We start from the raw sequence: 15,341 nt of genomic DNA on the forward strand, positions 1-15,341 counted from the left end.
GTTTGTTTTATTCACTGCTTTAGCACATTCTGCCAACCCGGATGTCCTAGCCGTGTCTGAATCCTGGCTTAGGAAGTCCACCAAAAACTCTGAAATATTCATCCCTAACTACAACGTTTTCAGACAAGATAGAACGGCCAAAGGGGGTGGTGTTGCAATCTACTGCAGAGATAGCCTGCAGAGTTCTGTCCTACTATCCAGGTCTGTACCCAAACAATTTGAACTTCTACTTTTAAAAATCCATCTCTCTAAAAACAAGTCTCTCACCGTTGCCGCCTGCTATAGACCACCCTCGGCCCCTAGCTGTGCTCTGGACACCATATGTGAACTGATTGCCCCCCATCTATCTTCAGAGCTCGTACTACTAGGTGACCTAAACTGGGACATGCTTAACACCCCAGCCATCCTACAATCCAAGCTTGATGCCCTCAATCTCACACAAATTATTAATGAACCCACCAGGTACCACCCCAAAGCCGTAAACACTGGCACCCTCATAGATATCATCCTAACCAATTTGCCCTCTAAATAAACCTCTGCTGTTTTCAACCAAGATCTCAGCGATCACTGCCTCATTGCCTGCATCCGTAATGGGTCTACGGTCAAACGACCTCCACTCATCACTGTCAAACGCTCCCTGAAACATTTCAGCGACCTGGCCCTTGTATCCTGGAAGGATATTGACCTCATCTCGTCAGTAGAGGATGCCTGGTAATTTTTTTTAAATGCCTTCCTCGCCATCTTAAATAAGCATGCCCCATTCAAGAAATGTAGAACCAGGAACAGATATAGCCCTTGGTTCTCCCCAGACCTGACTGCCCTTAACCAACACAAAAACATCCTATGGCGTTCTGCATTAGCATCAAACAGCCCCCGTGATATGCAACTTTTCAGGGAAGTTAGAAAACAATATACACAGGCAGTTAGAAAAGCTAAGGCTAGCTTTTTCAAGCAGAAATTTGCTTCCTGCAACACAAATTCAAAAAAGTTCTGTGACATTGTAAAGTCCATGGAGAATAAGAACACCTCCTCCCAACTGCCCACTGCACTGAGGATAGGAAACTCTGTCACCACCGATAAACCCACTATAATTGAGAATTTCAATAAGCATTTTTCTACGGCTGGCCATGCTTTCCACCTGGCTACCCCTACTGCAGTCAACAGCACTGCACCCCCCACAGCTACTCGCCCAAGCCTTCCCCATTTCTCCTTCTCCCAAATCCATTCTGCTGATGTTCTGAAAGAGCTGCAAAATCTGGACCCCTACAAATCAGCCGGGCTAGACATGCTGGACCCTTTCTTTCTAAAATTATCTGCCGAAATTATTGCAACCCCTATTACTAGCCTGTTCAACCTCTCTTTCGTGTCGTCTGAGATTCCCATAGATTGGAAAGCAGCTGCTGTCATCCCCCTCTTCAAAGGAGGGGACACTCTTGACCCAAATTGCTATAGACCTATATACATCCTACCCTGCCTTTCTAAGGTCTTCGAAAGCCAAGTCAACAAACAGATTACCGACCATTTCGAATCCCACCGCACCTTCTCCGCTATGCAATCTGGTTTCAGAGCTGGTCATGGGTGCACCTCAGCCACGCTCAAGGTCCTAAACGATATCGTAACCACCATCGATAAGAAACAATACTGTGCTGCCGTTTTCATTGACCTGGCCAAAGCTTTCGACTCTGTTAATCACCGCAGGCTCAATAGCCTTGGTTTCTCTAATGATTGCATCGCCTGGTTCACCAACTACTTCTCTGATAGAGTTCAGTGTGTCAAATCGGAGGGCCTGTTGTCCGGACCTCTGGCAGTCTCTATGGGGGTGCGACAGGGTTCAATTCTTGGGCCAACTCTTTTCTCTGTATACATCAATGATGTCGCTCTTGCTGCTGGTGAGTCTCTGATCCACCTCTACGCAGACGACACCATTCTGTATACTTCTGGCCCTTCTTTGGACACTGTGTTAACAACCCTCCAGACGAGCTTCAATGCCATACAACTCTCCTTCCGTGGCCTCCAACTGCTCCTAAATACAAGTAAAACTAAATGCATGCTCTTCAACCGATCGCTGCCTGCACCTGCCCGCCTGCCCTGCATCACTACTCTGGACGGTTCTGACTTAGAATATGTGGACAACTACAAATAACTAGGTGTCTGGTTAGACTGTAAACTCTCCTTCCAGACTCACATAAAACATCTCCAATCCAAAGTTAAATCAAGAATTGGCTTCCTATTTCGCAAACAAAGCATCCTTCACTCATGCTGCCAAACATACCCTCGTAAAACTGACTATCCTACCGATCCTCGACTTTGGCGATGTCATTTACAAAATAGCCTCCAATACTCTACTCAACAAACTGGACGCAGTCTATCACAGTGCCATCCGTTTTGTCACCAAAGCCCCATATACTACCCACCACTGTGACCTGTACGCTCTCGTTGGCTGGCCTTCGCATCATAATCGTCGCCAAACCCACTGGCTCCAGGTCATCTACAAGACCCTGCTAGGTAAAGTCCCTCCTTATCTCCGCTCACTGGTCACCATAGCAGCACCCACCTGTAGCACGCGCTCCAGCAGGTATATCTCTCTGGTCACCCCCAAAGCCAATTCCTCCTTTGGCCGTCTCTCTTTCCAGTTCTCTGCTGCCAATGACTGGAACGAACTACAAAAATCTCTGAAACTGGAAACACTTATCTCCCTCACTAGCTTTAAGCACCAGCTGTCAGAGCAGCTCACAGATCACTGCACCTGTACATAGCCCATCTATAATTTAGCCCAAACAACTACTACTTCCCCTACTGTATTTATTTATTTAATTTTGCTCCTTTGCACCCCATTATCTCTATTTCTACTTTGCACTTTCTTCTACTACAAATCTACCATTCCAGTGTTTTACTTGCTATATTGTATTTACTTTGCCACCATGGACTTTTTTTTGCCTTTACCTCCCTTATCTCACCTCATTTGCTCACATTGTACATAGACTTATGTACAATGCATATTTATTTTTTTGTCAGGGGGTCCCTAGCAGCCGGGGGCCCTAAGCAACTGCTTAAGTCAATGAGAAACATCTACAGTAAGAGATAAGTGGAGAATATGAATACAACCTCTCATTGTCTCAGAAACCAGGAGAGAACCCAAGGCCTAGATTACCTTTTAACTTCAGAAATGTTCAACAAATAATGGGCTATTAAAGCCTATTTATCACAATATGTTTATGTTGTTTAGTAAATTATCGACTTTGTATTTCTAATCACAAATCTAAATGTCCTTGTCAAGAAAATGGTATGATTAACCACAGAACAGTAGCCTACTGTCGGTCTGATATTGGGACATTCTGTTAAATGATTTCAAACATCCAGCCTTCCCTGTAGCTCAGTTGGTAGAGCATGGTGTTTGCAACGCCAGGGTTGTGGGTTTGATTCCCACGGGGGGCCAGCACAGCAATTTTTTTTAATGAATTGTATGAAATGTATGCATTCACTACTGTAAGTCGCTCTGGATAAGAGTGTCTGTTAAATGATTAAAATATATCCACCGCATCACCAAGTTAAAGAAAATACAAAGCTTACCAAACATGATTTACTAAAACACACTCACTGCATAATATATGTGTGAGAGAGAAAGTAAGAAAGTGAGGGGTTTAGTAATATCAACATTCTTCATGTTCTACTTGACAGTGGGGGTACTCATGTTGCCTTGCTCATCTCTGATTATTATTAGTATTATTTGACTAGGCCTTGGGTTCTCTCCTGGTTTCTGAGACAATGAGAGGTTGTATTCATATTCTCCACTTATCTCTTACTGTAGATGTTTCTCATTGACTTAAGCAGTTGCTTAGGGCCCCCGGCTGCTAGGGACCCCCTGAAAAAATAAATATATGTACAGTACTGGTCAAAAGTTTGGACACACCTGCTCATTCCAGGGTTTTTCTTTATTTTTACTATTTTCTACATTGTAGAATAATATTGAAGACATCAAAACTATGAAATAACACATATGGAATCATGTAGTAATCAAAATATATTTGAGATTCTTCAAAGTAGCCACCCTTTGCCTTGATGACAGCTTTGCACACTCTTGGAATTCTCGCAACCAACTTCATGAGGTTGTCACCTGGAATGCATTTCAATTTAGCAGGCGTGCCTTGTGAAAAGTAAATTTGTGGAATTTATTTTCTTCTTAATGCATTTGAGCCAATCTGAGGTAGTATACAGACCAAGTCCATATTATGGCAAGAGCAGCTCAAATAATCAAAGAGAAACGACAGTCCATCATTACTTTAATACATGAAGGTTGTCAATCTGGAAAATTTAAAGAACTTTGAAAGTTTCTTCAAGTGCAGTCGCAAAAATCATCAAGTGCTATGATGAAACTGGATCTCATCTGGACCGCCACAGGAAAGGAAGACCCAGAGTTACCTCTGCTGCAGAGAATAAGTTCATTAGAGTTAACTGCACCTCAGATTGCAGCCCAAAGAAATGCTTCACAGAGTCCAAGTAAAAAACACCTCTCAACATCAACTGTTCAGAGGAGACTCTGTGAATCAGGCCTTCATGGTCAAATTTCTGCAAAGAAACCACTACTAAAGGACATCAATAATAAGAAGAGGACTTGCTTGGGCCAAGAAACACAAGCAATGGACATTAGACCGGTGGAAATCTGTCCATTGGTCTGATGAGTGCAAATTTGAGAATTTTTGCTCCAACCGCCATGTCTTTGTGAGACGCAGAGTAGGTGAATGGATGATCTCTGCACATTTGGTTACCACCGTGAATAACAGAGGAGGAGGTGTGATGGTGTGGGGGTGCTTTGCCGGTGACACTGTCAGTGATTCATTTAGAATTCAAGGCACACTTAACCAGCATGGCTACCACAGAATGCTGCAGCTATACGCCATTCCATCTGGTTTGCGCTTAGTCCCACTATCATTTGTTTTTCAACAGGACAATGAACCAACACACCTCCAGGGTGTGTAAGGGCTATTTCACCAAGAAGGAGAGGGATGGAGTGCTGCATCAGATGACCTGGCCTCCACAATCACGCAACCTCAACTCGTTTGGGATGAATTGGACTGCAGAGTGAAGGAAAAGCAGCTAACAAGTGCTCAGCATATGTGAGAACTCCTTCAAGACTGTTGGAAAAGCATTCCATGTGAAGCTGGTTGAGAGAATGCCAAGAATGTGCAAAGCTATCATCAAAGAAAAGGGTGGCCACTTTGAAGAATCTAAAATCTAAAATATATTTTGATTTGTTTAACACTTTTGGTTAGTACATGATTCCAATGTGTTATTTCATAGTTTCGATGTCTTCACTATTATTCTACAATGTAGAAAATAGTAAAAATAAAGAAAAACCCTTGAATGAGTAGGTGTGTCAACATTTGACTGGTACTGTATATATTTTAGGAACTGAGTCAGGTTCTGATCATAACTGTTATGTGTTAGAATAGTAGAATACACAAGGTGCAAGTTACAAATTTGGTTGTTCATCAGCAGTTTTTCTCTTGTTATGTCAGTCACTGACCGTCACTCAATTAGCCATGCCAGCTATAATTTTTTGGATTGGTAAGTTAGTCTAGCCAGTTATCTAAACGAGCATGCAGGGCATGTGTCCAGGGGCCCTGACCTCCAGGAGGCCCCCCTTGATTTGGTTAATTCCTCTCACCCAGATATCATTAAGATGGCATAAGTCTTGACAAAATGTGTCGAATTGCAGGAAATTAGTTTTAAAACTGCTTAACTTCTCTCCGCCCTGTGACAAAAGTGTGTAGAATTGCAGAAAGTTTGCTTTAAAACTGCAACAATTTCTCTACTCCCCATGGCAAAATGTGTAGTTGAGGGATATTATATTCATGTTACTGTACATTACATTACATTCATGTTCTCTGTTCAACCCCCTCTTCAGCTAAACCCATCAGTCTGGTGGAGAGGTGTTGGTGTCGTTCTACTGTCAACACCGTCCCCCAGCGCAACATCCGAGAACTGAAGTTCCTACACACACCCAACTGCCCCTTCCAAGTGATGTGAGTACCTCCCCAACACAGACATGTACGGACAAGATCACACAACAACAAGCTGTCAGAGTCTCACTGCAAAATAGACATTTCTCCAAACGTCAAAATTTGAAGTTGCACCAAACGTCAGAATTTGAAGTGTTTGTTGATACCGCAGTGCCTGTCACTGGGATTGAACACATGACCTTTGAATCCAGCATCCGCCCATCTGCCACCCACAACACCCTAGCAAAAGCCAAGCCTACTTCATGATAGTAGTGCTCACTGTTGCACCTAGTGACCGTCTTTGATTTATTTTGTTTTTGTTTTACCTTTATTTCAACAGGGGAGTCCCATTGTGACCAATGCCTTGATTTAGGCATTGATTCTGACTTCGTTAAAGATGCAATATGCAGAAATTGCTAAGCCATTTCCTGGTTGCTAAAATTCTAATAGTTTGCCTCCTTTCAGTTTATGTGAAAAAAAGCAGTCATTGTGTGGAGAATCATTGTACCATCTTAACAGCTGTGAAATATATTTTCCATAACCAAAAATATTGTATTTTCAGCTGTTTGAAGTGGGTGTACAAAACCGACCGAAAGTAAAAGACGCAAAAATTAAACTTAAGCATGGGCAGCATAGAAATTGTGCACATAGACCAGATCTACCGCTTCTTAGACTTGCTTTCAATGACATATCGATAACTCACATTTCTATGTGAATTTGGTCGGGTCGCCCAAATTACATATTGCAGCTTTAAGTAAAACAGAAAGGCATTAATTCCGATTGAAAAATCATGCACACACACACACCTGTTATAGTGTGGACACTATATAAATAATTACATGGTTATTATTGGCATTAACCTTGACCTTTCCCCTTTGATGATGTCATCACCAAGAGTGAGTTCTGTGCAATGTGATTCTACCACCGGCTGAGTGGGCTATATAGTTCTGTTATATTTGTACCGTTTGTACCTGGCAATACACCTTTAGGTTTGGGTTGAAAGTAAAGGAAAGTAATATCGAAATGCGTGTGGGCATTCCTTGTCAAGTTACTACACCTTTTTGGCGACGAGGATAAAACTTTATCAACTTGTACAGGGCGAGTTAGCTAGCTAGCTTAATGAGCGACGGAGAGCAGGTGCCACTGGACGGAAACGCCGACGGGGACAATCAGCAGCAAGTGCAAATCGCTAACGAGGATCAAGGACAAGTTGGCGTTATAATGGCAATGTTTGGGACTATCACTGAGTTTGTGGAATTGAACGAAGACTGGACGGAATATGTGGAAAGGTTGGGACACTTTTTCTTGGCAAATGGAATCATAGATGAGGCTAAACAGCGCTCTATTCTCTTGAGTGTGTGTGGGGCTAAAACCTACAAGCTAATGAGGAATTTGGCTACACCACGGAGACCGGGAGAAATTCCTTTTGGGGATCTAGTTGCTCTCGTTCAGACTCACCACAATCCAAAGCCTTCAGTGATTGTCCAGAGGTTCAAGTTTAACTGCCATTTTCGAAAAACAGGTCAGTCTGTTGCTAACTTTGTTGCTGAATTACGTGAACTCTCTGAACATTGTGAGTTTGGGGCTATGTTAGAGGACATGCTCCGTGACAGATTAGTCTGTGGCATTAATGAGGACAGCATACAGCGCCGGTTGCTGGGGGAAGCCACACTGACTTTCAAGAGGGCATTGGAACTATCTCAAGGGATGGAGATGGCCGCTAGTAATGTGAAAAATATTCAAAAGGCCAACAGTGAAAGTTGTGCAGTGCATCAGGTGACAAAAGAGGTGGCAGGAAAAAGGGGAAAAGCAGTGGAATGTTTCAGATGTGGAGGGACACATTATGGTAACAACTGTAAGTTCATGGAGACTGTCTGTCACAATTGCAACAAAAAGGGACATTTAGCAAAAAAATGCAGGGGTCCTAGGAGCAAGCCAGAGGGTGGGCGGACTGGGCTGGGCAAGTTCACAGCACCAAAGCCTCAGTCAGCAGTGCACCACCTAGAGAGCACAGAGGAGGAGGAAGAGCATTGTTCCTACAACATGTTTAATGTGAGGGAGCCGCGAGCAGAGCCTATCTATGCTACAGTGGAGGTAGATGGAAAGCAGATGAGGATGGAGGTTGACACGGGGGCCTCTGCCTCTGTCATAAGTGAGGAGACTTACAAACAAAAATGGGGCTCAAGACAGGTTTCTGCCCTCACACCAGCAGGGATCAGACTGCGTACGTACACCGGGGAGACCATACCATTGCTTGGGGCTCTAGAAGTGGACATTGCATACAACAGCCAGGAAGCGAGAGCACGGCTCCTGGTGGTGAAAGGGAATGGGCCTAGTTTACTAGGGCGTGACTGGCTAAACAAAATACAACTGAGCTGGGGTGAGATAAAACACACCCGAGTGACTGAGGATGTCATTCAAAAATACCCAGAGATTTTCAAAAATGAACTGGGCACACTGCAGGGCACTGCAGTTAAGCTGTTCGTGGATCCTCAGGCCGAGCCTCGCTTTTTCAAGCCCAGGACAGTGCCTTACGCCATGAAAAAGAAAGTGGAAGATGAGTTGGAGCGGCTGCAGGAAGCAAACGTCATTACTCCCGTTCAGTTCTCCCGCTGGGCAGCTCCTATCGTTCCCGTTCTGAAAAGTGACGGCACGGTGCGTATATGTGGGGACTACAAACTCACCATCAACAGGGCCTCTAAGCTAGACGCTTACCCGCTGCCACGGGTGGAGGACTTGTTCGCGACACTGGCAGGAGGCAAGACGTTCTCAAAGCTTGACATGAGTCACGCCTACCAACAGCTCCTCCTGGACGAGGACTCAGAAGAGTATGTCACAGTCAACACGCACAAAGGCTTGTTCAGGTACAACCGCTTGGTTTTCGGAGTGGCGTCCAGCCCAGCCATTTTCCAGAGGACAATGGACAATCTGCTGCAGGGGATCCCTCATGTATCAGTGTACATGGATGACATCCTGGTTACAGGGGAGACGGAGGAGGAGCACCTCCACCATCTGGACCAGGTGTTAAAGAGATTCTCTGAGGCAGGGCTGCGCCTGAAGCGTAGCAAGTGCACATTCCAAGCACAGAGTGTGACATACCTAGGTCACAAGATCACAGCGCAGGGTCTGTGTCCTGTGGAGGACAAAGTCAGGGCAATCAAGGATGCTCCAAACCCCAAGAATGGGTCAGAGCTCAGGTCGTTCCTGGGCATGGTGAACTACTATGGTAAGTTCCTCCCTGAGCTGTCAACAGTGTTGGCTCCACTTTATCAGTTGCTCCACAAAGACTGTAAATGGAAGTGGGGGCCAGCACAAGAGAAAGCTTTCAAGGAAGTGAAAGCACTACTACAATCAGCACAACTTCTGGTTCATTTTGACCAAGACAAAGAGATCATCCTGTCATGTGACGCCTCACCCTATGGCGTCGGGGCAGTACTCTCTCATCAGATGGAGGACGGGTCAGAGAGACCCATTGGATTTGCATCACGTACGCTGACGAGTGCTGAGAAGGGTTATTCACAGTTAGACAAGGAAGGTCTGGCCATAGTCTTTGCTGTGAAACGCTTCCGTCAGTACCTCTACGGTCGTCATTTCACCATATGCACTGACCACAAACCACTGATGAGCCTTTTCAGTGAATCAAGATGCATTCCGCCCATGGCTTCAGCAAGGTTACAGCGTTGGGCCCTGACACTGTCGGCTTACCAGTATACGATAGTGTATAGAGCGGGGAAGGACAATGCAAATGCAGACGCGCTCAGCCGTCTCCCGCTACCAGAGATGCCTGCCACAACTGTGGTGCCTCCCGAGACAATTTTCCTAATGGAGAGATTGTCAAACTCACCTGTGAATGCCAAACAGATCAAACAGTGGACAGACCGGGATCCTATCCTGTCCCAAGTGAAAAGATTCCTGATGCAGGGTTGGCCTCCTGTCATAGAGGATGTTGGACTAAGACCTTACGCAAAGCGCAAAACTGAGCTGAGTGTGCAGGATGGCTGCATACTCTGGGGGTCCAGAGTGGTTGTTCCACCCCCTGGCCGTGCACAAGTCATGGATGAGGTCCATGAGGCTCACCCGGGTGCCTCCCGGATGAAAAGTTTAGCCAGATCTTACATCTGGTGGCCTAACATGGAACAGGAGGTAGAAGACAAAGTTAAATCATGTTCTGAGTGCCAGATCAACCAGAAGATGGCGCCGCCCGCGCCACTACATCTGTGGGAGTGGCCTGACCACCCATGGTCCAGGCTGCATATAGATTTTGCAGGCCCTTTCATGGGTCACATGTTCCTTGTCATGGTGGACGCACACTCCAAGTGGCTGGAGGCGCACATCATGAGCAACATCACAGCGACCACAACCATCGAAAAGCTTCGGCAGGTGTTTTCAACCCATGGTCTGCCGGACTCTCTGGTGTCCGACAACGCAACAACGTTTACCTGTGATTTGTTCCAAGAATTCATGCGGAGAAACGGGATCCGCCATGTCCGCAGCGCCCCATTTCACCCGGCCTCAAACGGCTTAGCGGAGCGGGCTGTGCAGACACTGAAAGAGGGGCTCAAAAGGATGACTGGGGGAACTATCACTACTAAGCTCTCTCGGTTCTTGTTCCAGTACCGCATCACGCCACAAACAACAACAGGACAGGCTCCAGCGGTGATGTTAATGGGCAGAAGGCCAAAAGCTCACCTGGATCTACTGCGTCCGAACATCAGAGCACGAGTGGAACGGAAGCAGGAGAAACAAAAAGAGAGACATGACCACCACGCAAGGGAGAGACAGTTAAAACCCAATGACACTGTCTACATCCGCAACTTCACAAGCAGCCAATGCTGGTTGCCAGGTATCATTCTGAGTCAGAGTGGTCCCGTCTCCTTTGTGGTCAAACTGACTGATGGTCGAGTCATGCGCAGACACCAGGACCATCTCCGCCTGCGCTATGACAAAGACAAGACCATGTTTTCAGACGGAACAGCTGTGGGTGGTAGTATACAAGTTGAAATCCCACAGGAAACAGCATCTGAGGAACAGGGGCATTCAGTGGTTCCAGCAGAGGGTGATGGACATTCTCTCACAAACACCCAACCCGCTCCTGTGCCCTCAGACCCAGCTCCACTGGGACACGCCTTACCTGTGTCTCGTAGCACACCAGGAGTACTGCGCAGATCACAGCGTAGTCACAAGCCTCCTGAAAGACTAACTCTGTAGTTGAGACTGAGAGACTCGTGGTGTTAGTGTTTGTTTGGAGCAGCAGACCTAGTTGAAAAGAAATAAGGACTGTCATTTTATTGTTGTTGTTTTGGTTACATTTACGGTAACACCAGCAGAAGTTCTACAGTGTGGTGTAGTAAAGAGAAGAAAACACTAATGTGGTTTACTTGTTAACCTTATGTTTTCCTTACAGGGGGGATTTAAATTGAGGGGGGAGAAGTGTTATAGTGTGGACACTATATAAATAATTACATGGTTATTATTGGCATTAACCTTGACCTTTCCCCTTTGATGATGTCATCACCAAGAGTGAGTTCTGTGCAATGTGATTCTACCACCGGCTGAGTGGGCTATATAGTTCTGTTATATTTGTACCGTTTGTACCTGGCAATACACCTTTAGGTTTGGGTTGAAAGTAAAGGAAAGTAATATCGAAATGCGTGTGAGCATTCCTTGTCAAGTTACTACAACACCCAAGACCTGGCTCTGAAAGGGCTCTCCTTCTGTTTGGACATTTCATACCATCAATCTCATGGAGCTGACAGCCAGTGAAAGGAGGCACGCACGCACACACACACACTGATGATGCCCATCTCATTGTCCATTCTGTACACCATGCACACATAATTAAACACATCCACAGGAAGCGTTTTTGGGAAAAAGAGTGAGTGTGTGTGTGAGTGAGGGGGGTTGAGAATTGGATGCAGTTTTGTTTTTCTCTAAATAATTGGTCTGTGTTCTCACGCACTGGCTTTTCTCTAACTCCTAACTCACAGGGTCTGGTACTGCTCAACATTATAAGATTAAGATCACTTTATTGGTCTTTTGCACACAAGGTCCAACTGAAATTGACTTCTGCTTCTAACCCATCCGAAAGACACACATACATACACAGGTTTTTGGAGAGGTGCGGGGGTCTGCCACGCAGGGCGCCCAGGGAACTGTTGTTGTGGGGGGTTAAGTGCCTCGATCAAGGGGACAACATAGCAGTGCTGGCAACAATAACTGCAGTAACCCATGGGGAGGAGGTCACACTCAGATAATCAGAGAGGGGGCAAATTATTGTGGCCCTGGTGGCAAAAATGTATCAAAGTTCTGTCTGCACAGAGATGCTTGGGGAAATAGTCAAAATGGGGGACCAGTGTGTGTGTGTGTGTGTTTCAAGGGAAGGGGGTGTATCTGAGCTCATCACCTAGGACTTGGCATTGGTTAATCAAATCTTCCTATACTTGCTAAATTTTGCATGCCGTCTCAATCAGCTACAAGTGTATATGCATTCGCACATCATGTATTTTCTTGAGTTGGGCTCGGGGATGGAACAACTGTTGAACATCTGAGCTTGTGGTTGTTTATGGGGGAAGGGTGGAGAGTGTGTGTGTGTATATGTATCCCACATCTGTTGCTATGGGGTAATGATGTCAGGGACAATATAGGATGAATCACAATAATTGTTTGCCAAAATAATAATTGCAATCCTGGGAACAAATCCTCCTGCCTACATTATTACACATGTTATTAATTAATTGTGGAAATAAATTAACATATGAAACATCTTTTAATATATATAGTACCAGTCAAAAGTTTGGACACACCTACTCATTTAAGGGTTTTTCTTTATTTTTACTATTTTCTACATTGTAGAATAATAGTGAAGACATCAACATTATGAAATAGCACAGATGGAATCATGTAGTAACCACTTTTATTTTTTAAACAAATCAAAATATATTTTATATTTGAGATTCTTGATGACAGCTTTGCACACTCTTGTCATTCTCTCAACCAGCTTCATGAGGTAGTCACCTGGAATGCATTTCAATTAACAGGTGTGCCTTGTTAAAAGGTAATTTGTGGAATTTCTTTCCTTAATGTGTTTGAGCCAATCAGTTGTGTTGTGAAAAGGTAGGGGGTGGTATACAGAAGATAGTCTTATTTGGTAAAAGACCAAGTACATATTATGGCAAGAACAGCTCAAATAAGCAAATTGAAACGAAACTGGCTCTCATGAGGACCGCCACAGTAAAGGAAGATCCACAGATATCTCTGCTGCAGAGGAAAAGTTAGATTTACCCGTCTCAGAAATCGCAGCCTAAATAAATGCTTCACAGAGTTCAAGTAACAGACACATCTCAACATCAACTGTTCAGAAGAGACTGCGTGAATCAGGCCTTCATGGTTGAATTGCTGCAATAAAACACTACTAAAGGACACCAATAAGAAGAATACTTGCTTCTGCCATGAAACACGAGCAATGGACATTAGACCGGTGGAAATCTGTCCATTGGTCTGGTGAGTCCAAATTTGTGTCCAAATTTCAGATTTTTGGTTCCAACCAAAGGCACACTTAAACAGCATGGCTACCACAGCATTCTGCAGCGATACGCCATCCCATCTGGTTTGCGCTTAGTGGGTCTATCATTTGCTTTTCAACAGGACAATGACCCAACACACCTCTAACCCAATTGAGATGGTTTGGGATGAGTTGGACTGCAGAGTGAAGGAAAAGCAGCCAACAAGTGCTCAGCATATGTGGAAACTCCTTCAAGACTGTTGGAAAAGCATTCCAGGTGAAGCTGGTTGAGAAAATGCCAAGAGTGTGCAAAGCTGTCATCAAGGCAAAGGGTGGCTACTTTGAAGAATCTCAAATAGAATAGAACACTTTTTTGGTTACTACAATTCATTACTACATATACTTCTCCCATGGGCAAAGGGGTGATGCTATTAATTAACAGTAATTTTGATCCGAATTTGCAAATTGTCCAAACAGATCCGCAAGGTAGATGGATTATTTTAAATATGTTATTGGACCATAAACAAACTATCACCCACATGCACTTAAGGAAATCATGAATATCGTGGATATATTGGAACTAGTGGATATATGGAGGCTTAAATATCCTGACCTATTGAGATATACATGGTGGAAGCTCAATCAAGCTAGTCATTTTGACTACTTTCTTATGTCATTCTTGCTGGCACCAAAAGTTTAGAAAGTGTTTATAGGGGACAGAATGCGGTCAGACCATCAAATAATTGGCATATACATTACTCTTACAGAATTTCCATGTCGGTGAGGATATTGGAAATGTAATCAAAGCTTATTGGACGATAACGTTTTTTAAACTAGGACAGAAGAATTAATTTCTGACTTTTTCCGACATAACATAGGTATAGCAGATCCCATTATTGTATAGGACACTTTTAAATGTGCCTTTAGAGGCCATGCAATTCATTACTCATCTTTAAATATAGAGGCACAGAATAAGTTAGAGAAAAAAGTAAAATAAATGGAGGAACTTATTCAAGAAAGATCAAGTCTAATATATTATAAAAATAAACCGAACTGGATGGAATATGGGGGAAATGCACCAAATCCTTTTTTAATCTTCAACAATAGAAATGCTACCAAAAATAATTTACTAAAAATTGTTACAAATGACAGAGTCCACCATGATTCACCAAACAATATTTTGAAAGAGAAAGCACAGTACTTTAAGTGTATGTTTTCATTTCAGTCTCCTCCATCTCCATTAACCAAAGGTAATTTTACGAATGTTTTTCTATTAATAATCTTAAATGAACAGCTATACAGAAAGACTCATGTGAAGGCCAAATTACAGAGGAGGAACTTCTTGATGCAATTAAAGCCTTTAAGCCTGGGAAAACTCTAGGGATGGATGGCATACCAGTTGAGGTACAGTGCCTTGCAAAAGTATTCATCTCCCTTGGCGTTTTCCCTATTTTGTTGCATTACAACCTGTAATTTAAATAGATTTTTATTTGGATTTCATGTAATGGACATGCACAAAATAGTCCATATTGGTGAAGTGAAATAAAAAATAAAAAAAACTATTCACCCCCTTTGCTATGAAGCCCCTAAATAAGATCTGGTGCAACCAATTACCTTCAGAAGTCACATAATTAGTTAAATAAAGTCCACCTGTGTGCAATCTAAGTGTCACATGATCTCAGTATATATACACCTGTTCTGAAAGGCATGCAATACAACTAAGCAAGGGGTACCACCAAGCAAGCGGCACCATGATGTCCAAGGACCTCTCCAAACAGGTCAGGGACAAAGTTGTGGAGAAGTACAGATCAGAGTTGGGTTATTTAAAATATCAGACATTT

General features: G+C 43.9%; 2 protein-coding genes across 2 annotated transcripts in view; both read left to right on the plus strand.

Moving 5' to 3' along the window:
- Positions 1-15,341, plus strand: part of LOC115152958 (stromal cell-derived factor 1) — a 43,102-nt gene that overhangs the window by 10,790 nt on the left and 16,971 nt on the right. The window contains exon 2 of the mRNA XM_029697911.1: positions 5,906-6,023. Within this exon, the coding sequence (XP_029553771.1) occupies positions 5,906-6,023 (118 nt within the window). The remainder of the gene's footprint in view (positions 1-5,905; positions 6,024-15,341) is intronic.
- LOC115152957 (uncharacterized protein K02A2.6-like) lies at positions 8,014-10,934 on the plus strand (the record flags this gene model as incomplete). The annotated part of the gene is made up of 1 exon (XM_029697910.1): positions 8,014-10,934. A coding segment is annotated over exon 1 (2,892 nt), but the record flags the coding sequence as incomplete, so codon positions are not given.

Source organism: Salmo trutta, chromosome 18 (genome assembly GCF_901001165.1).
Source record: "Salmo trutta chromosome 18, fSalTru1.1, whole genome shotgun sequence".
Taxonomy (NCBI): Eukaryota; Metazoa; Chordata; class Actinopteri; order Salmoniformes; family Salmonidae; genus Salmo; species Salmo trutta.